We start from the raw sequence: 25,535 nt of genomic DNA on the forward strand, positions 1-25,535 counted from the left end.
CGAGTTGCATTTGAGGGGGGTGTTGGAAAAATCACCACACCTCTATAGAATCCATAATTTCCACCCATCCATAGAATCCATAATTTCCACTGTGGGGATCTCAGTTACTGGTTTGTAACGTTTACCAACACCTGCGGGTTTTGGGGTAATGGCAAACCTCCACATGGTATCAAAGCTTGGACCCAGGTTCGATTCCCCCGAGTTGCATTTGAGGGGGGTGTTGGAAAAATCACCGCACCTCTATAGAATCCATAATTTCCACCCTGGGGATCCTAGTTACTAGTTTGTAACGTTTACCAACACCTGCAGGTTTTGGTATAACGGCAAACCCCCACATGGTATCAGAGCCCACAGGTTGCTAGATAAAAGGCGCACTAGTGCTTTATTTTGCAGGTATTACAGCCCGGAGATTGATTGAAGATCGACAGAAAAATGGAGTTTCCCAAAGCATCAATCCTAACACCGTACAACTGTCATGAATAGAAGGACCAAATGGCTCGAGACCTTCGTCAAAAAGGGTTGTACAGGATTACCATGGCTGCAGAACTGGAACCCACTTCAACCATAGAGAAATCCAAGTACTTCAACCGCATGGATGAGGCCCACGGATCCATATGCATGTGCATCTCCTCAGAGTTGCAGTTTCATCTATCTGCCTACAATACTCCCAATGAGATTTGGAAAAAGGTTGAAGAACTCTACGAGAAACAGGATGAGATGAAAGGACATCTGCTCGAAGTGGAGCTGTTGTCATTGGATCCACGGAACTATGACAGAATTCAAGACTTCTTCACCAAATATAATGATCTATTGCTGCAACTCAAGGGTTGTGGAATTGACAAATCCAAAGAGGAGAGTCGCCAAGTTCTATCTATTATGTCAAAGCTCGGACTTCCACACAGAAAAGCTTCTCTTATTGGGAAGATAAGGGATCGCGTACATCAAGCATTTGAGGCGAGTCAAATCCTAGTTTCATTCATTCTTCTCCGTTAAAATAGTTGCAATCCACTCGTTTTTTTTTTAATTTGTCATGAACAAAGTTCGGTTGAGGAGTGCGGTTGGCAATCCGTGTGAGGGCACGCCTGCCCAACTCGGGCAAGGAACTTGGTGGGCACACGAAGGTGTGGCCTTGATGTAAAATTGGCTGTATGAAACTTGGTGTTTCCAAGTATACTTGTAAAGCTTTGTAATATTGGAAAAGATTGTATAATATATTATTCGGGCAGACTCATTGTTCAGGGAGTTGCCCCTCCCTTTATACTATGCAATTGTGTTCTTCATGTATAATTGCTGAGGTGAGTGTTTGGCTGCTGTTCAAGTCCACCTCGATCGGGACGGAGTGGAAACAACTCCAGCGTTTGAAAGTTATTGCTACAACTACCCAAATCCTCCATAACTACAAAATTCCGTCTGCCCTCCCCTGGATCTGCAATCTACATATCATATGAAACATGTAAAGTGTACATATAATTATGAAGCTTTTAATCAATGCCAATAGAAAAAAGAAAATACACTTACATCTGTTGTGCTTTTTATCTGTTTGCGTTTGGAATCGGAGAGCGTGGTCTCAGATGAATCTGAAATTTAGTTTTAGTCACAAGAATTAGAGAAGATAAATAAATAAACAGTTAAACGTTTAATGTTAAAATATCTGTTATTTTACTATTTAATATACATATATATTTTACCACGTACTTTCATTCACATACCTCTTACATATTTTATTACATACCTATTTCACTTAGCGAGTGTGATAATTCTGAGCATTGGTTGGCTTTTATCTTTGGGTGCGAAGCGCTTTTATCCCATTACTTATATTAGTTTGGATTTTCAACGTTCTATGTCATGGTTTAATTTTGTGAGTCCTTGAGTGTTGCAAAGTTATCCATAAACGGAAAAATGTAAAGCACTAAATGAGACCCAAATGAACCAGTTGACAGAGACTTTGATCTCCTCCTTGGATTGAACTGGAAATGGCCCAAAGATCTCAGGATTGTAGATTGGAGGATTTTTACAACTACCTATACAGTCAAAGATTTTCACGAAGACTCGAGCACCAAATTTGGTAGAAAAACGCCCGCTTCCGCTGGGATATTTATGGATATCCCATTACTTAAGTGTAAACTCAAAGCTAAATAATCAACTGGGTATTTCATTGTTAATCTATTCACACGAAATATTTGCCAATAGAAGTTCAACCAAAATGTTTGACTCGTTTAATCCCTCCAAAGATAAAAGAGAGAGCAAGGCTCAAGCGATGGGAAAAATTACTAGTCCCCATTCTCCTCCCTGCACATAAGTTAGCCACACTCATGAGAAACACAAACATTTAAAATTTCTCAGAGATTCACAAATTAACCATTGGGCAAACATCATAAACATGATGATTTCGCACTGCGAGTCTACTACAAGACGAAAGAACAGAAGAGCATAAACACCAATTATATGTTATGCCTGCGAATGTCACCACAACTTCCACAGATGGGAAATCGAGGGCCAGGATATCAAGGCTGTTCCCACAGCAGCGAATATGCAAGGCTAACATGCAAGCCATTACATTGTTCCGTAGAGGTACAATATCTATCCAGCCCCCTATGATAGTTTGCAAGTTCCAATAATAGAAGTAGCGAACAAAACAGGGCAAAAGAAATATGACCGGTTGGTTATCAATAACGGTTTATTCCAACTACATTCAAACTGTTTCTTCCAACTACATTCAACTGCAATGATCAAACGGCTTACGATTCTTTAATCGTCTAACACATAATCCAAAAGTACATAGTGATGACAAGTGGACAATAAAAAAGTTCATTTCAAAGAGTAAAGCATTACAGCGTAATTAGTTGGAAAACATTATTTTAAAAACCTACCGTTGTACAATAATTAATTAATGAACTACCTTTGACTCTTTCAATAAACAAGTAGAACGGTTAACAATTAAATTAATGAACCACCTTTGACTCTTTAACATTAACGTGATGAGAAGCAAAATAACTGAATTAACTCTAATTGTGAAAAACAAGCACCTTAAATTATAGTTACCAAATTCGAATTCTATATAATAGGAAAAAATTAGACCCTATAAAATTTAATAGGGAAAAAATTATATAATACATATGTTACAAATACTTAAATTAGTAATTTTTTTTAATAGGAATTATCTATTTGAAATTGAAATTTGCCATTTTATAATTTTGTCTACTATAAAAGTTATAGTATTTATTATTTTTATATAGGACACTGGTTTGCAACCAATTTACTATTTTATAATTTTGATTAAGATGAAAGTTATAATTTTTTTATATTTTATTACAGTGTAATTTGTTATTTTATAAAATAAATTAATATAGAAATTGCTATTTTTTATTATTTTTTTCTTATAAAAATTTGCAAACTACAAGTTTTTTAATATAATATTTGTTTTTTTTAATTAATTTTTCCTATCACAAACTCCCTAAAAACACCATAAAATTGATACATGTGCATTTCAAACTCAAGCCTCGGGTTCACTCGCCCCGGCCTTACAACTACCGGTCTTCTTCGGTAATAGAACATTGTGAATCTTGAGCAACACATCATTATTAGCTATGTTCACCACCTAACTTGCTCAACTCTTCATCATTTCTCACTACCAACAGAATGTGGCGTGAAACAATCCTCGTCTTCTTGTTATCTCTTGCGGCATTTCCAGCGAACTCGAACACTTCGATGACAAGATAATCAAGAACAGTAGATAGGTAAACGGGAGCTCCTCCTCCCACACGCTCGACATACTTCCCTGCTTTGAAAAGCTTGGCAATACGACCAACGAAGAACTGAAAACCGACCTCTGGGAACAGATTTCTTACCATCAACTGATTTCCCTCTCCCTGCCATTGCTCAACAGCCGGAAAAAATAATTCATGCACCATACCGAATTCTTAATTGTACCTAACGGAATCGAATTTGTGAATTTCTTTTGCCAAGACGCCCGAATTTGGTAACAATGCGTTAAACCATGTATTTTGAAATTGACCTAGAATTATTAAAGCGTGTTTTGTCCGTCTTTATGCCTAAACTTTATGGTTGTATCATAATTAAAATAAAGAATACTATAGAGTGCATGATGTGGTGAGATTGTATCGGCATATTCTTTTTTCTTATAATCATTTTTTCTGGACGCTTAGGTGTTTTGAGATATTTTTAGTTTTAATTTTTTTAAACTAATTTTAAGTATGAAAATTAGATTTTAAATTCCATATAACTAGTGAAATTAAAAAAATAAATCTAGAAATTTGAATTTTAAAATTCAAAATTTATATTTTAATTTCCAAAAAAATAAATTTAATATTTAATTTTACAATTTTTTTATTAAACTTTGAAATAGTTCTTAAAATTTTGCAAATTAATTAAGAATCAATGTATTTTGATTTAAACTGATTACAATATACCCTGTGTGTAGAGCAAGTATAAAATGACATTTGTTTAAAAAAATAAGATTAAAAGTTAAAAGACAATAGCCCAAGGGGTGGTTAACAGGTTTGATTCTCTTCATTTGGGTTTTTTTTATTATCAGGAGTCTTGTTAACTTATGTGGCAAAAATTTGAATAAGTTGAAAATTGTGGAATATCTTGATATTGAGGTGAATAATAGTGGTCCTTGTGATTTGATCGTGGATGTTGTCCAAAATAGTGCCCCAAAATTACCAATTCAAAAGTTATAGTGAAATAAATAAACAAAAATAAGAACAAAAAATATCTTAAATAAAATTGAAAAAATAAATAATTTGCTAAACCAACTAAAATATGATAAATAAAAAATGAAAAAAAAAAACATATAAAATAATTAAATTCAATTAAGAAGTTGAGTCCATGGGGTCTTGGATAGATGGTCATCTAGTGCCATATTAAGGCACTCTAGATATTAATTCACTAGTTCAACTCTCCACCCTATTTTCCCCGATTAGGGTCTCTACCGGCAGAAAGGTCTCATTGGGATCTGAGTCATGTGTAAGATTAAGATTGTAAGGGCCAGAGAAAGACTTCACCATAGCCCTCACACATTTGGTAAGGAAGGCATGGTGCCAACGCACATGCATGCAATTAATGTCAATGAAATTGGCGAGAGCGTCACCTTATTAAGGATGTTAGGGGGTGGCCTCTCCTCATTCTCAGGAGTATGCTTCGTGGTTCTCACCTCTAATATTGGTATAGTGTTTGTGGGTCACTCGTGGTTGTTCGAGAGGGAGGCCTCGCTGGTTGGTTACCCTGGTGCTATGGGTTCCCTTAGTGTCATGTCCAACGAAATCGGGTATGTTATTTCTCTTCTCCCTTTTCACGCTCGCTCTTTCCAGCCTAAACTCCTATGTCAATTCAATGGGGAAGTTTTCTTAATAAGGAATATGAAAGCAATTCGAATCTCTATCGAGAATTATGGAAAGATCCCGTTGGGTTTTATTATGAGATGTTTGCTTTCTATATTACTGTCTCTATCCTCTTTGGAATTTTTCTCATATGGGAATGTACTACATTTCTTTAGCATGGAGTCATTATATGTCACATGTCTAGTTGTCTATGGTCATTGCTTACTCCATTCAATGTCTCTGAAAGCGTGGAAGAATTAGGGTTTCCTCTGTATGGTTCCTCTCATCTTACCTTTGCATTTGGTCTCAAGTGACCTCGAGGAGTCTGTGTATGTTGTTCCTTTCCATGGGCATCAAACCCATCTCAGTTTCAAGTCAACTGTTGGGTTTAGGCCTAATGTTCAATGTTTAATTCCTTTATGCTGTGATAACTTCCCAAGTCTACATTGTCAGTGTAATTGTTAAGACCTCAATGGCTGCTTCAAGTTTGAGGTTTGGGTTGTTTGTTACAAATTTTTCTATTCCATCATAGTTTTGTTGAGAGGCGTCATGGTTCATCCCTCTGGTTCTGCCTCTTCGGTGAGAGGTGGTCAGGGTCAGGGGAGGAACGTCGAGAGGCATGACGCTAGCAGCCAAGCTTAGCCTCGTCGGCCGAGGGCTAGGGGCTGCCATTCAGCTTCATGGAAAATACATGATGCATCCCAATCATACCAGTCAGGTACCCCATCTCAGGTCTGACAACTTACTTCCAACTGGGACACTAAACTTAATCAATAGGCAGAAGCAGAGATTCAAATGGACGATTGAAGAGACCTAGTCCCCAACCCTGGCCAATCCAGAGGTTGTACTTCTCAATATAAGCAAAATGTTGACCTCTATTGATTAATGAAGAACATTGTGGCCAAGGCCATAATGAACCCTCCAGCTAGTTCCTTTAAGTTTGATTTTGGTCTTCATGAAATCCAGAAGGAATTTCAACTTATTTAGTTCTAAATTCAGCAACAGAATGTCTACCTCAGCCGCATTGAGAAACACATTCCGTGTTTTCCCCAGTTTGAATTACCAGGTTCAAGTGCGAAAGATCCACTCCAGTGGATTCCTTCGATGAATAATAGTTTGATTGGTTTTGTTTAGTTTCAATTTTTGTTTAACTCTATATGGTAAATCTGCTTGCTAGGTTATTATGTTTCAGTTACTTAGACCTTAGAAGGTTTCAAGACATTCAGTCATATGAAACATTGTTAGACAGAGTCAAACTTTTATGTTTTTGGATGGCTTACAATGTTGTTCGATGGCCAATTTCCCTCTCGGCAGGTGGAGGCCACCTAACTCCTTAAATTTTTGTTGTGTTTTTTTTGAAGAAAATGAATGAAAAGATCCAACGAAACTTACAAAAAAAAAGTTCAAGAAGTTCAAAAAATACAAAATAGGAAACAAAACACAAATCTTATAAAAGAAAAAGATTTCAGCAAAGTCACAGACGTGCTTAGGTAGTACCCGTACCAAGTGGAACGAGAATGATCCCTATATACAAAGTGGAGCCAGAACGACTCCTATATAATATAGCGCAGGAGAGGACGGTGAACCAATAACAGAAAAGGCGCAAAATCTAGCTACGATGGTTGTAAAAGATCACATTGCAGGTACGTGTACCTAACATGCTGGAATAATACCTAATTTCTGGTTGAAGGACAACTTTACAAGAAACAAAGATGTGGAATAATCAGACTTTCCAAACGAGCTGTTCAAGAATACAAAGAAAGTGGTAAAATTCTTTTGTATTATATGTGCTAAAAGATTAAAATACCAAGTAACTCATTTATTCATTTTTTTACGTAGTAGGACATAATTCAGTGTGGCTTGTTGGCTAGGTAAGAGCACTTTTCAGTGTTGGTTCTCTTTGGATTCTGCTTCGATGTAGGAAGCAGAAGTCGGAATACATTGCTAATAGTATGGCCTTCTGTGAGGCAGTCTGGTTGTTGAAGCTCTTCAGTGAGCTGTTTGTACACATGATGAATACCACTCTGAATCTCTGTGACAACCAGAGATGGGATTCGATTATTGAGGAATCCTGTATTTGAAAATTGCTCCAGCAGATAGACATCAATTACTACCTTATCTGGGATATGGTAAGTCGATGATCAAGGAGGCTCCATCACACTGAGATGATGTACAGGACAGAGCCCTGAGGAAAGATCAAATTTGTGATTTTCCGGAACGACTTGGAGTCGTCGAGAGACCTTTGTAAAAGGATCCTGCATGTTGCATACATTGAGCTCTAGGAGCTTTGGGGGGCTTGCAGTTCTATTGGAGCAACATACGACCACATGGTGACTCACCCTCCCCTGGTGGTGCGCACTGAAACAAGATGATTCGCTCTCTTGTGGGACAAGATGATTCGCTCTCTTGTGGGACAAGATGATTCGCTCTCTTGTGTAGCAGGATGTTTAGTTCTCCTGTGAGGCCTGGATTGATGTGTTCTCCATGGCGATTGTAGCAGGATTGATGTGTTCTCCTGTGAGGCCTGGATTGATGTGTTCTCCATGGTAGCCTGGATTGATGTGTTCTCCATGGCGATTGTAGCAGGATTGATGTGTTCTCCTGTGAGGACAGGATTGATTAAGTTCTCCTGTCGAGGCATCCTACCCATGCAGTCTGGGACTCATGGGAAGTACCTCTCATCTGATCAATGAGCAGGGAAATGAAGTTAGGGACCATAGTAGTACCGATGGACGCATCGTTGTATCTACCGTACTCCCTACGCTAGGATGTCCTCCATTGATCTGGGATCAATGATATTGGTCTGGGACCAGTGGTAGGAGTTATACATGCTATGACGCTGACTTCGGGTCGGTTGAGACTGGTTTGGGACCAGTGGTACATACTCCGAGACTGACTTCGTGTCAGTGCAGTACTGGTGTGGGACCAGTGAGAGTGGTACATACTATGACGCTGACTTCGGGTCGGTTGAGACTGGTCTGGGACCAGTGGTACACTCTCTGAAACTGCGATACTGGTCTGGGACCAGTGGTAGGAGTGGTACTTATTGTGAAGCTGACTTCGGGTCAGTTGAGACTGGTCTGGGACTAGTGGTATGCACTCTGAGACTGACTTCAGGTCAGTGGAGAATGATATGACTCATTCTCGATCAATTCTTCTTCTTCATAGTTCAGCGGAGATGAGCAGAGCAGAGCAGAGCCAGCAGCGCTGAGCAGAGCAGAGCTAGCAGAGCCAGCAGCGCTGAGCAGAGCAGAGCTAGCAGAGCCAGCAGCGCTGAGCAGAGCTGAGCAAAGATGGGCAGAGTAGTGCAAGGCATTAATGGCAGAGATAGTACAGTCGTACATATGGATCAGCAGATGGAGTTCTCCCTAGTTGAGAGGGAGTGTTAAATTGGCAACTAGGGCCAAACTCCATGTGGGTCAGTTTATTTATGGCATCTGATATTTTTATTGGATCCCTCTCGTCGAGAGGTGTAGGATTGATCCAAAGATCATCCGATTCCGATAAGTATTTATGGAGATATGAATTTTTTTTGTTTATGTAATTATTATCAAGCCGACCAATGCTTATGTAGGCTCTAGAAGCCCAACCGATGTGTCTATTCATCATCCTCATTTTAGTATAAATAGATGAGTATTTGATGTCATTTTAAACATGTATCCTTGAGGTGATCTCCTCTCCACGTCTGGGTTTTTGGAAGGAGAGAACCAAAAGATACGCTGGCCTTATGGTGATGCCCTAGCCGCAGGTCGATCTATGCAGCAAACCGAGACACCTATACGTTGTCAAATGGAGATATCTCATACGCAAAAGAAATATATGTCATACGCTGTTCTAACCTAGCCGCAGTCATAAAAGGGTATTGACTGCACCATGTTTAGGTGCAGTCATGTTGAGACAGTCTCGTCTTGTAATATATCAGATTCTGCCTAGCAGCGTGGTACACAATGCATCAACGCAGCCAGGATTATATACGTTGTTGTCAAAGCATCTTACACGCAGATAATGATGACACACAGCCATACGCTGGGAATGCAATATATATATGCGCGCAACACTCTGTAATGATATAACACGCAGTCAGGTATGGAAACATCTACTTCATTGGCAATCCATTGTATATATATGCGCACAGATCTCTGTAATAAAGGACACAGTCAACCGCAGTCATAATTCCACAGTCCTGAGGTGTAGCTGGAGTTATGTATACGCTGTGCAATCATACGCTGGCAGTCATGTCATATATTGCAGTTATGGTTATATATATATTCACTGGACAGTCCTGTACACATCGCAAAGGTTATCTATATACATGTAGAGGATGCCAAGTGGTATGGCATTCGCATGATTATGGAGCACAATATATATATATATATATATATATATATATATATATATATATATATATATATATATATATATATATATATATATATATATATATATATATATATATATATGCGTTGTTCTCAAGGAACTTACACGCTGTAAGATAAATGGTGGACGCTGTAATAAAGGACATAGTCAACCGCAGTGATAATACCACAGTCCTGAGGTGTAGCTGGAGTTATGTATATGCGGTGCAATCGTACGTTGGGCAGTCATCTAATGTGGTATGGCATTCGCATGACATCCCTGGTTATAATGGCATATGATCACAATATTGTGATGGTATATGATATTGCTCTGGTGTGTAAACTGATACAAAGATATGTGGCATCTACGTTATATAACAGGTTCTCAATATGTATGATCTTGCTCCAGTTGTATATAGGGTCTTAATATGTATGTGGTATTTATATGTATGGTATTTATATATACGCTAGACTGTACATACGATGGGCAGTAATCACTGGACAATATACGCTATAGTACATAAGTTATATATATACGCTGGACACATATATATAATGCAGTCAGGGGCAGCAACATGATATATTGTGGATGGGTTGTACAACGAATACATGGAGCATGGGCAGTAGCATGATGGGCAGCACTATGAGATCATGTGCATGGGCAGCACAATGATACATTAGCAGGGGCGTCAACATGATGATGATGCACATTAGTTTGAGCAGTGTTATGATGGATAATATCATGGACATGGACAGCCGCATGAGGTAGTATGCAGTGGTGCATCTATAAGACCAAATGCAGCACGATGATAGGTGAAGGAGTCACCTTGAGAATCAGTTGAAGCAGAATGTCTTCAACTGATCTCATCGCTATACGAAATGATATATGATAGATCTAGATAAGTCAAAGTGTTGACTTCTGTTGTAAATGTACTCCCTCTCTCTCTCTCTCTGCTGAACTTGGAAAATAAAAGAAGATTTGATCAAAGGGTTTCCCCACACATTGTGGGGTTTGTCCCTGGCTCGCGCCATATCTTGTGTCCTCTTGTCTTGGCTTGTCTTCTGCACATTATATTTATGTTCTATCAACAGTTTATCGTAATGCTGATGTGATTGCTAACTGTGAAAATTTAAATAAATTGCTCTAGCATAGAACATACCAAAAATTAACATGGTATCAGAGCTGAGGTGAAGACAATGCCCAAGCAAGAGTGAAAGAGCAATCACCAAATACAGTTGGGACAAGACAAAAGGATCAATGGGTTCCTCATAATTCATCTAGGGTGAAGTTGAAGCAGAGAATGTTATTAGAATGGCGCAACAAAACTTCTGATGGCATCACTTCATTGGGAAGTTCAGATCTAAGGGTAGGAAGGAAAGGTAGATGTCTTGGTTATGAGTTCGGCCCTTATGCGAAGGAGTACCCGAATGACAGAGATGCAGGTCATCAAGGAAATGGTCGACTCTTCCACGAAGGCAAGGAACCCCAAAATCTCTTTTATGTACCTGATCGAACCAGATGTCCATCTCAGAAATGGAAGTCAAAGGTTGCAGGGTGGCACTTATTGATGGAAAGGTACGTGTTTGAAAATAGATCTTTCAAAGATGTTTTTGAGTTCAGGGTTGTATCAAGTTGCAGGAAGTCCACTAGGGACCATGTCCATTGGCTCAGCACAGGAGGTCTGTGAGTCAGCTGGTGACTAGGATGCCTGAATTCAAAAGGGAGCATGAGGTACATGTCTGAAATGTACCGAAGGAAAATATTATAAGGGGACCATTCCCCTCATGCAGCAGGTTCACAGATTTGGAACAACCCGAGGAGTTTGAGAATCATGATCAGGGAATCTCATGTATACATGTGGAAGAAAGCCCTCTATGGCTTGAAGCAAAACACCTCGGGCGTAGTATGAGAGGATTGATAGCTGTCTAATGCAGCTGAGATTCGCTAGGAGTGAAACCGATCCAAACCATTACTCGAAGGTTGTGGATGATAAACCTCTCGTACCGGCACCTATGTCTGACAGGTGCAGACCCTCTCATTTACAGGAGACAGAGGGAGTTGGATTCTGAATGTGGGAAGATAAGATGCAAGCTTGTGACTGCCTCGAGGATCTTAACTTTCAGAAGTTATATGGTAATGATGTTAGACCAGATTTGGGAAATGCCTCTGAGTTTCATAAACTCATTCGTGTTGATGTTCTTGGAGAACCTCCGTTTGAACATATGTGTTGCAGTTAGCATGGTGAGCTCATATTTGATTGAGCCTCACTAGATTGGTGCTAAGAATCTTCTAAGATATCTTCAGGGCACAATCTCTCATGGATTGAGATACACTGCCGAAAATATGAGATACAGTCTCGTCTTGTAATATATCAGATTCCGCCTAGCAGCGTGGTACACAGTGCATCAACGCAGTCAGGATTATATACGTTGTTGTCAAAGCATCTTACACGCAGATAATGATGACACGCAGCCATACGCTGGGAATGCAATATATATATGCGCGCAACACTCTGTAATGATATAACACGCAGTCAGGTATGGAAACATCTACTTCATTGGCAATCCATTGTATATATATGCGCACAGCACTCTGTAATAAAGGACACAGTCAACCGCAGTAATAATTCCACAGTCCTGAGGTGTAGCTGGAGTTATGTATACGCTGTGCAATCATACGCTGGGCAGTCATGTCATATATTGCAGTTATGGTTATATATATTCACTGGACAGTCCTGTACACATCGCAAAGGTTATCTATATACACGTAGAGGATGCCAAGTGGTATGGCATTCACATGATTATGGAGCACAATATATATATATATATATATATATATATATATATATATATATATATATATATATATATATGCGTTGTTCTCAAGGAACTTACACGCTGTAAGATAAATGGTGGACGCTGTAATAAAGGACATAGTCAACCGCAGTGATAATACCACAGTCCTGAGGTGTAGCTGGAGTTATGTATACGCTGTGCAATCATACGCTGGGCAGTCATCTAATGTGGTATGGCATTCGCATGACATCCCTGGTTATAATGGCATATGATCACAATACTGTGATGGTATATGATATTGCTCTGGTGTGTAAACTGATACAAAGATGTATGGCATCAACGTTATATAACAGGTTCTCAATATGTATGATCTTGCTCCAGTTGTATATAGGGTCTTAATATGTATGTGGTCTTTATATGTATGGTATTTATATATACGCTAGACTGTACATACGATGGGCAGTAATCACTGGACAATATACGCTATAGTACATAAGTTATATATATACGCTGGACACATATATATAACGCAGTCTTGGGCAGCAACATGATATATTGTGGATGGGCTGTACAACGAATACATGGAGCATGGGCAGTAGCATGATGGGCAGCACTATGAGATCATGTGCATGGGCAGCACAATGATACATTAGCAGGGGCAGCAACATGATGATGATGCACATTAGTTTGAGCAGTGTTATGATGGATAAGATCATGGACATGGACAGCCGCATGAGGTAGTATGCAGTGGTGCATCTATAAGACCAAATGCAGCACGATGATAGGTGAAGGAGTCACCTTGAGAATCAGTTGAAGCAGAATGTCTTCAACTGATCTCATCGCTATACGAAATGATCTATGATAGATCTACATAAGTCAAAGTGTTGACTTTTGTTGTAAATGTACTCCCTCTCTCTCTCTCTCTGCTGAACTTGGAAAATAAAAGAAGATTTGATCAAAGGGTTTCCCCACACATTGTGGGGTTTGTCCCTGGCTCGCGCCATATCTTGTGTCCTCTTGTCTTGGCTTGTCTTCTGCATATTATATTTATGTTCTATCTGCAGTTTATCGTAATGTTGATGTGATTGCTAACTATGAAAATTTAAATAAATTGCTCTAGCATAGAACATACCAAAAATTAACAATTGAACTCCCTTCCAATGTGCTCAATCTTTGAGCCCATAAAAAAATCCAATGTTGTTGAACTTGGAATAGTTGTCCTTGGAGTGTGGGTTGGTAAATTTGTGCCCGTCCCGTAACATAATCAATGAGAATCTCAGAATCCCCAAATATATGCATAGTAGGGATGTTCAGATATCTAGAGAACCATATAAGTCCCCAGAGTGCCATAACTTCTACCTTCATGTTCGTGTTGCAGCTAGCACCCCAGTGAACCCAAAATTCCTGTTCCGGAGAATAAGCAATCAAGAAGCCGCATCCACACCTATTCCTTTGTGAAGCTCCGTCAAAATAGCCAGCCGAGAAGACCAACTTTGGGCCAGTTGGTTTATGAATGGTATCCTTCGGTCCTTTACCCTGTAGAGTGCCAATAGAGAAACCCAATATGATGCGCTCCAGAACCCGTGATTCAGAATCTCTGAGATTGTTGAAGATTATGTTGTTTCTCCATCTCCAGATCTCCCAGAAGAAATTAAGGGGAATGTTGCGCCATGTAGGTTGTTGTTTGCTCCACCAGCTTAAGTAGTTAGAGATATGATCAAATTGCTGATATGGGAAACTAGTATAAACAACAAGTTTTTTCTAGAGTTGTATAATCTTAGGACAAAGTAAGAATAAGTGTAAATTGTTCTCCTCCGCAGCCCTGCAAATAACACAAAAACCCGGCCCATACCAATGCCTCTTCTAGAGGTTTTCCCACATGAGATTTTTATTTTTCCATACCAGCCAAAGGAAAAGAATAATCTTAATGGGAGAATTGGATTTCCAGAAGATTGTGAACCAACATACCTCAGGATGTAATGTCTCTTGATGGCAAAGAGAAAAATATGTATCAGCCACCATATGACCACCTTCCTTCATTTTTCCAGTCCAGGAAATCTGGTCCCTTTCAACCACATGACAAACTCCAACAAGTTGCATGTTAGATCTAATATGTTCCCATTCTCTCGCCATCTGCTCATCTAGTCTCAGTTCCAAAGCCCTTTTCCAAATAGGACATCTATCTTGCCATGATGAAATGACCTGATGCTAGAAAAAGATGTCGCGACTATTTAAACAATATATGAGATCATCTGATATATTGGAGGCAACATCAATCCCCTGAATATGATCCAAACCAATGATAATGCAGTGGCCAGTACCCAATTTCCATGCCAGTTGTAGTAGGAAGAAAAGGTGAATTTTGATGAAACTGAGCCAAATTGTTGATCCTGTAGTGATCCCAATACTTCCACGTCGCATCCAGACAGAGAAATCGAAGTTCTTTAAATACTTGTGCTGAATGATCATACCCCAGGTGCCATCACCGAAAATCCATCTCCACATAGATTTAAGTAATAGTGCCCAACCAAATCTCCTCAGATTCATAATACCCCGACCACCCAGACGCTTTGGAAGAGTGAGGTGGTCCAATTTGGCAAGGTGGTATTTGTTCTGATTTTTTATACTAGACTAGATGAAGTTTGTCGTAATCCTATTGAGTCTTTTTATAATGGCGAGGGGCAAAAGATATAATTGTGCCAAGTACACTCCCAATTGAGTGACCACTGCCCGTGTCAGGGTGATTTGGCCTCCCAAAGATAAACATCTGAACTCCCAGCCATTTATTTTCTTATAGAATTATTTTACGAGCCACATCCAATCGTTGACTTTATAGTTACACGCCTTGATGTGGAATTTGAGGTATTTCATACCCCCCGTCAATGGTTCGGAAGCCACACCAAATAATCTTTTTATGTATGCGATAATCTCCTCATCACATATGTCATGGAGAATGATGGATTTATAGAGATTCATGAGAAACCAATAGGCATTTCCAAACTTAGCAAAAATATTAAAAAGATAGAGCCATGCAAACCTGTTAAGTATCCCCATGATGAGGACGTCGTCAACAAAGAAACTATGCGAAATATATATATCCCGCCCCATATGCAATGCTTGAAATTTCCCTTCTGCCACAACTTTTTGTATGTGAAGGCTCAGCCCATCCATAGCCAAGATGAAGAGAAGTGGAAATAGTGAGAAACCTTGTCTGAGAACCCTGCCCACCTTGAATAAATCTAAAGGATGCCCATAGCAGGACTGAAAAGGAAAGGCCGAGGGCGACCTCAAAAATGTCGGCTATTGTGATTTTGTTTGCGATTTATAATGATATTCCCAGAAGAGGAGGGGATGATAAAGGGAGATGAAGAGCCAGGTGGCTTATGAATGGTGAGAGAGAGAAGATGTAGTGTCTTTTTCTATAGAAGAAAATCTAGATTGTTGCCAATTGAATTAGTGGGTGAATTAAGTGGTGATGTAGGGCAGGTTCCAGTGGCCGGTGGGCGAGATGTGTCACGTGAAGGAGACGACAAGGGGATATACAAGATATATGAAGATGAGGGCTCATCACGTGATGTCAGAAGATATGATATGGGATGTGAAGGAGGATAGTCATCGAGTGGAGGAGGGATCTTATTCGAAGGAGGAGGTGAGGTGGCGTCGGTCAGAGGAACACCAGACCCATCAAAGATTAGGGAGGTGAAGGAATGTTAATATGTGTAGAGATATTTGGTTTAACATACTAATGAACAAAAAAAGGAGGATTCGAAATACTTGTAGACCATAGGGGGCTACGTCTAGGAGGAGGCATCTCATACCAACTACGTGGAGAAACAAAAAAATGAGAATCATTTTTTCCCAACATATCATGATGATAGCGTTAGTGAGTCCTAAGTCTCCCGCCCAGCCGACGTGGACATTGTGCGAAAATATGACCTGTATGGTGGCAGTTAAGACACCAGAAAGGAACACCCCATAAGTCGAGCCATTGAACTAGATGAGTGACACCCCAATTGATTTCAATATGGTTCGGAAAGCCCCCTTTGTATTCTTTTTCAATTATGATCCAAGCAACACGCTTGTCCTATGCGCCCAAACACCAAGGATCAACATACACAAATTTGCCAATAGCGTTTCTGATATCCATAAAGACCTGTGTCATCCAAAATTCAATGGGAAAACCAGGGAACTTAACCAAAATCAATTTGTTTTGGGGGGTTTCTTTCAGTGGATTGAACCCAATGTACCTAGAATGTAGCGCCAGAAAGCTTCGCCCGTTGATCCAAGGAATTGACTTGATTTTAATAATATCCTCCTAGTTGAGGAAATAAAAACTTTACAAACCATTTAACAGTCACACCACTGTAGGCATATAATCTAATAGTGTTTTGCACTTCGTGTCAACCCAATGCCTCTTATCCACTTTGCACAAATTGGAAAAATTCCACTTTCTAACAAGAGCCTGATTTTGAATGCTCGTAACCCAGTCTATGAGGACGTCATGGTCGAAAACCAGAGTAGGGGCCAGGGAAGAAATCTTGAGAGAATGATGTTGATGTCGGGATCGCCGTCCATGCTAACCATGTTTCGCATGTGAGCCATCTGGAGAGTGCATCGATGGCTAAGATGAGAGCCAAGTGTCTGGGATCGTTGGGCCCCACCGCCCAAAATTTGACTTAGCATCCAGCATGGCCCGAATGAAAGCTTCGTGGGCTACGGTGTCAGAATCCAGCAGGTGCATGACTGCATAAATGAGAAAGAAGACGAGTACAACTAGATGGTGGGAAATGCAAATGTAAACTAAATGAATCTCTAGAAGTTATGTCATAATTAAATAGACTACATTAGAAAATCCCTGTCAACGATATCTAGCGAACCACAAAACACAAATTACGAAGTACAAAAACCACCAAAAAAGTGAAGCACCGTCTAAAGGCCAGTCTGTATGAGGAAAGTACCTAGAGTGGAATTTGTGAATAGGAGTGTGATCATGTGAGAGAGTATGTGTAGGAGAATGTCAGGGGGAGAATGTATGATGCAGAGCCAAGTCACCTTAAGCAATTATAACAACACCGAACCGTCTGAAAAATCGAAAACCCGTGCGAAAAACAGCAGGCTTAGGTAGCCGGAAAAGACAAGCCAACCAAGAGCAGAAACCAGACTAGCGCAAAGCATAGAGGAGAGATCAAACCCCTGCACAATAGCACAATAAACGATATAGTTAAAAGTCGTCACAACAAAAATAGCAACAACAGCTCCTATAGGTCCACCATCTATTGCATAAACGGATACCAAAAGTTTCGCAAAGTCGAAAGATGATGAAAGAATTGATCCATCGATGGAAGACTAGAAGAAAGTTGTTTGTTTGTAGGCAGGATCCTTTCTCTCGAGAAAACAAAGGACACAAGAGATTAAGAATCTCAGTCCAAAGAGGCATATTGACGTCGAGAGGAAGGATGAAAATGGTTTCGGAAAATATAGATAAAAAGGTATATGGAAAGGCAGAGAAGTATCAGAATATGAAGGACTTCCGAGTGAAAGTAATAATGGAGGGAATTGAGATGCAGGAATAGCATGCTATATATCCGGTGAAATCGAGGGAGGGAAAGGAAGACCGAGAAAAAATAGGAACACCCCCAAGAGTCGCATATGATGAAACACACCCCAGATAGTAGGCAGGATCCCCCACAAATGGAAGGAGTCAATGACCAGGAGTGCCCCACAAGTCTAGACCAGTGTCCATAGAAGGCAATGCGGAGACAATGGTAGAAACAAAAACAAGATAACACGAAAGAACAGGGGAGAAAACAGGGCAGTGAACATCAAACCTGAGAAATACTGGTGTCAAATATTATGAATTCTAGTGCCCAGCAGCAGCGACCCCAGATCACATACTCTTGTTCGCCATACTCGCAGCAGCTGTGATCATCAGATACCTATGAGCAGGAGTTTTTCTTACGGAATGCACAACGAGAGTTACTTCAACAAGAATGGAGAATCAAAGCACACATTTGGAGCTTAAGGATTCATCGTTGATCATTGTTAGGATCATCGATGACTCGGCTTTGAATCAGAACATTCAAAGCGTATCCATTTCTAAAAAAGCTATGACCAGTAATTGGAAGTTTGCCTTAACAGTCATTGCATTACGTGGCCACTAGAAATCAAATCAACATCTGCTCTTCATTTCCAGGCTAGAGAACATGAATTCCCAACTAAAGATTTAGGGAAACCGTCCCAAATATGAAACACTGAAGAAAAGAGTCTGAACTTAAACGCCTAAAGGTTCCAGCACTGGAGAATTTTTTTAATTCTGGAGCTGAGAGAAAATTTGAAGGATAAACAGAAATTTTGAAACTACCTTGACGGTTTGGCGTCGAGATGTATTTTTTTTCTTTTGAATTTGTCTACTGTTATATTGATAAAAAATATTTTTACACCGAGGCCATGGCCTCGAGAAATCTAGCCCAAAGATGCGGTATGTTTACATAGCATAATTGAACATTGCCCCAAAAAAGCCTGCTGAATGTTGCCCTGAAGGACTGCTAGGAACCTAACCATGACTAATACCATAAAACATGAAGCCCCTATTATCGTGCTTGAAACTAAAAATTGAACAGAGGCCATTCGGCAACCATAAAAAGATGACTGGACCACGACAAGTGAACTGAGAAGCACTGCCTAGAACAAAAAAATTGAGGACAAAATTCAGAAGCAACTGAGATTGAAATCGAGACCAAAAACCATAGACTAGCAGAGTGCCACCCTCGCAGGGGAGACCGGCGATTAGAAATGATGCGCTTATCATGACGATCAAGTATGTGATGAATGAGTACACTCGAGCATACAGAGTTTCAAAAAACCATAGAGCGCATACCTGCTTAAACGTCACAGGAGGTGGAGGGTCGCTCTTCAATGATACGACATCCATATTTTTAGTCGTCTTCGTCCTCAGAGGGGTGGCCCTCTTTGCTTGTAGAGCTTCCGCCGATAGGGACACTCGGGCCCGCCTGATCCTCCACGACCTGGGATGCTATGCCTTTACCCGAGCCTGAGGCCTTGCTCTACTTGTAATCCATCTGAGTGGTACCATATCTGTCTTTCGCCAGTGTTTCCCTAGTCACCCTAGGGGAAACAGCTTCCTGACCAGCAGTAATCTCCCTTAGCTCTATGGTAATAGAGGCCATGAAGGAGAAATTTCCATGAGTGCAGGGGAACTGGAGCCGAGCGGTATTAGTAGAAGAATTGAAAGAGCTCGCTGCCAAATTGTGTTGTCCTCTACCTCGTCCCCGACCACTTCTTGTAGCAGGATAGTGGTCTGAGCGGAAGTCTGAACAAAAAGTCGAGGAATCCATCATGGAGGAGGAGACCTGGCGGACAGTTTGCCCCCGGGAGCTGCCTCTCCTGCAACTCATCCTCTGGCGAAGTTTGGGCATGGTGGGAAGAACAGGAAGATCCAAACAGGCTGCAAAACTAAGGAGGCAGAAAAGGATTAAAACTAGCTTGGCTTCAGCACACAGATGGGCGAAGGGAAGGGCAGAGGACAAGTAGCTATCGAATTTGCAGATATGGTAATGAGAAACCTGAAGGCCCAGCCAGAAATCCACCTAGCGAACCAGAGCCCAACGTTTCCCCAGGATAGTTCGAGAGCGAACCTCTGTAGCGGCAAAGGAGTGACTTGAGCGCAAAGGAGGAGCGCAAGTGAGACGAGCTAAGGGCGCCATGATTAGAAGATGAACAGGCCGGGGAGGAGGGACAAGCTGCATTAAAGCAGCATTAAATTTGAGTTCAAGGGAATTAAAGACAGGTTCTGTGAGAGACCAAGAGGCGGTGGAGATGAGCCACGTGCCCACCAATTTTGCTACCATGGGAATGAAGCTATGCATGCCTTTGGTTTGAATAGATTATTTGATTGTATTACATTTAACATTTAGATTTATTTTTTCATTCAAATTTGGCTATAGTTAGATCACCTAACATATCACATTTTTTTCATTTATGCTCTTCTTCCATATGCGCTACCGACTTACGGCGTATTCTGGTCTGGGATGCAATTTTTAATTAAAGTAAGCTCTTGGATTGAGCACATGGGAATGAAGTTGTGCATGCCTTTGGTTTGAATAGATTATTTGATTGTATTACATTTAACATTTAGATTTATTTTTTCATTCAAATTTGGCTATAGTTAGATCACCTAACATATCACATTTTTTTCATTTATGCTCTTCTTCCATATGCGCTACCGACTTACGGCGTTTCCTTTGCAGCATCTGGTGCAAATGCTAGTAATAACGACATTTCCTTTGCAGCATCTAGTGCAAATGCTAGTAATAACAATATGGGACACGAGCTCATCAGGAGAGAAAATCGGTCTCATTACAAACTAACAATTTCATTAAGAGGTCCAAAGAAATTGCGAAAAGAGTAGAAATGTGAAAGGTAATAATCAAGTAAAAGAAGTCTGCATATTCATGTAATCTGCAAGAAAGTTTTGTTATTGGTTTTTCTTTTCCTTTTAGATAAACAATAACATCGCATCTCTTCAAATTTTTTTCAAAAATTTCAAATTTAAATAAGAAAAATGAAAAATCAATTAAGCGACTTTTCACTCTTTATGTAGAGAGAAAATAGTATGAAATATGAAATTAACCTCCAATCTTTATCGATAAACATTAAATACTAATTCCATGTAGCGGAGAAAAAATACTATAAAATATGAATTTAATGTTAATGTTGGCATCATCCTAATAACTATTCCAAATTAAAAAAACAAACAATGACATCAAAATCATGAGAATGAGTATAGGTATATAGTAAATATTATTTCAAAACTAAATACAAAATAATTTATTTATTATCTTATAATTATTTAAACAATAAAAAATATTATATAAAAAAAAATGCTGGTAAACAACTACTCTGACTCCAATATGACCTATATCTCAAAACGGTCCTAATATGGGCTTGTTTATTTTTAGTTTTGCAATATCACCAATTATAACTCGATCTGGTACACCATTCACCATCTAACCATCTAAATTTGTTGCAGACAACGTCGACCAGAAAAGGGATCTCTGAGAGGTAAGCTTCCTGAAAATCTCAACCAGCTCAAATCTTCAACTACCATGTTCCTGCAACAACAGAATGGATTCACTGGAATGCTCCCCAGTCTCAATGGGCTCTTAATCTGCAAGTGACTTTTCTGAATGGCAATAAATTCGATGACATCCTCATTTTTTTAGAACATTTAAACAACAATCCCCGCACATTCATATAAGTTTATAGGGCTTATTGAATGCATTGCTTTGCCCCAATTGGCAGCAGTAAGAATTGCATTGTGCAGCCACACACAGCCCATTAATTGCTTTGAAGTTGAATAACATTTCCCCTCTGAGCAATTATCTTGATGCCAATGTGGATATGGTGTTCAAGGATTCTGCAATGATTATGCCTGTTTTCTGTCATGCTTTTCTCCATAATCAATCTCGTTTGGTGGGAACTTGGGGGACATTGATTCTCTTGGCCAGTAAGTTATGTGGTCCTTCTTTCCTTCTCACTTCCTTCTCCTGGGTATGTGGTGAAGGGGTCCTTTTATTTGTTGGGTATGTTTTCATGTTGTATGAACCTCTTTTGCATCATCGTATATAATGCTTGGTCATTCCTCTCCTATTCAGTCGAGCCCCCTGTCGGGTCCTTGCACTAAGAAGCGCAAGCCCCTCCGGGACCTCCAATCCAGCCCAGCAGGTAGGCTGCGGTTCATAGCGGTAAGTTTTGTGAGGGGTATGGGTCTATCTCGTTTCTGGATTGAACAGGGTTTGAATTGAGCGGTTAAGGCAAAAGGATGGACATGGAGGGGGTGGATTCATGAATGCTGACGCTATGAATTAATGCTTGCAAGTGAGATGGCTTGGCAGGTTAGAGGGCTTGTAGGTAGGAGCGTAATGACATATGCCCATATATGCATTTTCTGCTAAATCATAATGACATATGCCCATATATGCATTGATAAGAAAGCGTAATGACATATATAATGATTAAGTCCACCACCCAATAAGCATCGAGGAAGGCAGGTGTGGGCAGTGTTGGTTCAACGGGTGAACTGTGATACGATGGGTGATATAGTTGTGAGGTGAGTCGAGCCCCCACCCAATAAGCATCAAGGAAAAACCTCTGCCTCCTCTCCTCTCCCTCTCCCTTAAGGTTGAGCAACTAAAGTTTCAATTTACTTATTGGGTGGGGGGGCTTAAGGTCGAGCCCCGTTTCCGGTTTGGGTTTGCTTATTGGGTGGGGGGCTTAAGGTCGAGCAACTAAAGTTTCAATTTACTTATTGGGTGGGGGGGCTAACAGTAGAGCCCCTCACCCATCGGAATGAGTGAGTGACTCCGTCGATGGCAGCCTTGACAGTCGAGTGTGCTTACGCACCCTCACCATCGGAATAGTGAGTGACTCCGTCCCTCCGGTCCTCTCCTTAACAGTCAAGCCTGCCTACGCATCCTCTCCCTCTCCTCTCCCTCTCCCTTATGGTCGACCGGCCTAACGACACCTTTAGGTGCTCTTGGACGTGATCCATAGATCCCCTTGTGCCCTAGAGGTGGTTGGATTGTCTGTGCGGTACCAGTTATGTGAACAGGATGGAGAGTTCTATGTGACCAATTTTCGATCCGTCGTGCTGCCCAGAAAGGACGTCTATAGAGAGGGGAGACCTTACAGTCTGGTTCTTGGTGAGCCCCATTTACTCTCCCCATTCCCTAGTTGTTGAGCCCGATTCCCATAACGTGTATAGATAGGAGGTCTAATTGAGCTACACATACAGTAAGTCCTCATACACACATACTCGCATATATACGTTTACCTTTTCCATTCAAGGGGCAGGATGAAGAAGTGTCGATAGAGGCTCGACCAAACTCGCATATCTACTCTACGTTTAACGTGTCCATTTGAGGTGATCCCCTTAGCTTAGAGGAAGGATAAGAGGAACAGGCCTTCACAACGGAACTATCCATGAACACCCTTTCGGGGTCCCCCTTGCTGTACAGGTCGATACTTGCATCTATACGTTGAACCTGTCCATCCAATTTGACTCGCCTCTCTTGATAAGGGTTGAACCACGAACATGAAGGAGGACTAGACTAGGATATATTGCCAGTGAGACCTTACCAGCGGACCTAGCCATCATACCAGCAAGAAAGAAACTCCACCACGACCGAATTGTACATGCCGCCGGGCAGCAGTGCCACCCCATAGTTGCTAGTCACCATTATTGCCAGGGGGCTCCATACGGGAAGAACAGCCGTGCCCGTTCAATCCATATGGTCCTACGTGTTACTATATGATATCGCATTGATACGTCCTCGCCCTCCTTATGTCTTTAGAGCCCTACGTCCTTTCCATGGCAAGTACAAAAGATGTCATTTCTCAATCTCTTCCCCATTAACTAACTCTTCAAAATAGATAGTTCAAGCCTTACTTAATAGGTATGAGCGCCTTCCTACAAGCTCACAAGCCTTATAGACTTGCCTTAATTTGTGACACGGTATGGTGAAAAATAGAGCATAGTGCTGGCTCCCCCTATGACACTTGCCTGAGTATTAGGTCTTTTGTGTCAGGTGAAATTAGCTTTATTTCAACCTTTCTCTTGCCGTAGGTCCAGTCCGTAAGTTCAATCTCTTGCCGTTCTGATTCTCTATCTATAACTCCTATTGCCATACTATAGTAGCTCTTTAGTGCATCCAGTAGTTAGTAGTTTCCTAATATCTAAACTCTTAGACTACTCGGTCTAAGCTCTCTACGACTCTATCACTGCCTTTATGCCACTCCTAGTAGTGAATAAGCTGTAGTAGTTTTCTATAACCATTCCCGCTATATATGATGCATAAAAAACATGTATAAAACCAGATGAATCTAATATTTTGGGAACATATAAATTCCCCAAAATGTCGGATATTCCGATGATATCGCATATATACGTCCTTGCTGTTTAATAGGTGATACTATGCACCTCCCTAAATAGACAACCCGTTTCCATATGTGTTGGTTCGGGTGAGCCATATTGAAAACCTTCGCTCATTTGGTGGTTTTCCTCTCCCTTGGTACCTCTGTAACCTCATTCGAGTCCCTCCGGGCCTTTCCCTTTGGTCAAGCCTGCTTACGCATCCTTTTGCCAAACCTCATATTTCGGGGAAATATGAATCCTCATCGGGGATATAAAAATGAGATTATGGCTAATAAACTATACCCTTTACCTTTCATATAGTTTCCCCCTTGGCTTATAGGTTGAGCATGGATGGCCTGTGCTCTAACCTTTGGCTAGAGGAAGAGCTTATATTATTGCATATCTACTCAGGTTATCCATATATGCCCGCACATATCTACGTCGAACTTGTCCCCATATTTTGGTGATAGCACCCATTCCCCTATAAGTAACCGTGTTTGGTTGGGACATATTTCACATCCAATAGGCTAGTATTCCTTCTGAACTAAATATTATAGCCTCTGGTTTGGCCCAGGCAACAAAAACTAAGTGTTGGATAAGTTCCAAATAGTGAGTGGTTTAAACCACAATAGAGCCGAGCATTGCAAGTCCACATTCCATTCCCAGTGGTCGACAATAGTCAAGCTGCCCATAAGTCCGATAGTAACCCAGGAGGGTAATTGCTTCTTGCTGGTAAGCTAATAGCCAGTGTCTCATCATCCACCACATTGTCAGAGGTTCCTTGTAATACAGCCCCATCAGCTGCCAGTCATATGTGTTACTAGCATATAAAGTTTAGCTGTCGATTGCTTTGCCGAGGTTGAAAGGGGTAAAGGTATGATACTAGCATATCTACTAATCCTGGTGGGTGTGATAGGGGAAGTGGTACCCCCCAGTGTTGTTTGTTGCGGGCTTATCTCACAGGTTCGACATGTTGCTATAGGTCTGTTGTGTTGGGGTGGGACCTAACAGGTTGGGCCATTGGAAACTACTACTTTGCCATTGGTAACTCTGCTGCTGCATTATCCTAGCACCACCCTTTCCCACTTCGCCGACCGGTACTACTTCATA

The 25,535-nt window shown here is 40.7% G+C and overlaps 1 protein-coding gene across 13 annotated transcripts in view; it reads right to left on the reverse strand.

The window, feature by feature from the left end:
* Window positions 1-596: 596 nt before the first annotated feature.
* LOC149164498 (uncharacterized) overlaps window positions 597-25,535 on the reverse strand; it is a 223,481-nt gene continuing 198,542 nt past the window's right edge. For 8 of the 13 annotated variants that reach the window (XR_016260257.1, XR_016260254.1, XR_016260251.1 and 5 more), the window contains one exon: window positions 1,694-2,538. Coding sequence is in view for 1 of the 13 variants with exons in the window: in XM_089430926.1 (XP_089287052.1) it covers window positions 2,271-2,289; window positions 2,439-2,538 (119 nt within the window). In the remaining 12 variants the exon portion in view is untranslated. Of the gene's footprint in view, window positions 1,434-1,693; window positions 2,539-25,535 lie in introns of those variants that run through there. The other 5 variants (XR_016260255.1, XR_016260253.1, XR_016260248.1 and 2 more) reach the window with 2 other exon arrangements.

This window comes from Pinus tabuliformis, chromosome 5_1 (assembly GCF_031772625.1).
Source record: "Pinus tabuliformis cultivar Carrire ecotype Pingquan chromosome 5_1, CPIR1, whole genome shotgun sequence".
Classification (NCBI taxonomy): domain Eukaryota; kingdom Viridiplantae; phylum Streptophyta; class Pinopsida; order Pinales; family Pinaceae; genus Pinus; species Pinus tabuliformis.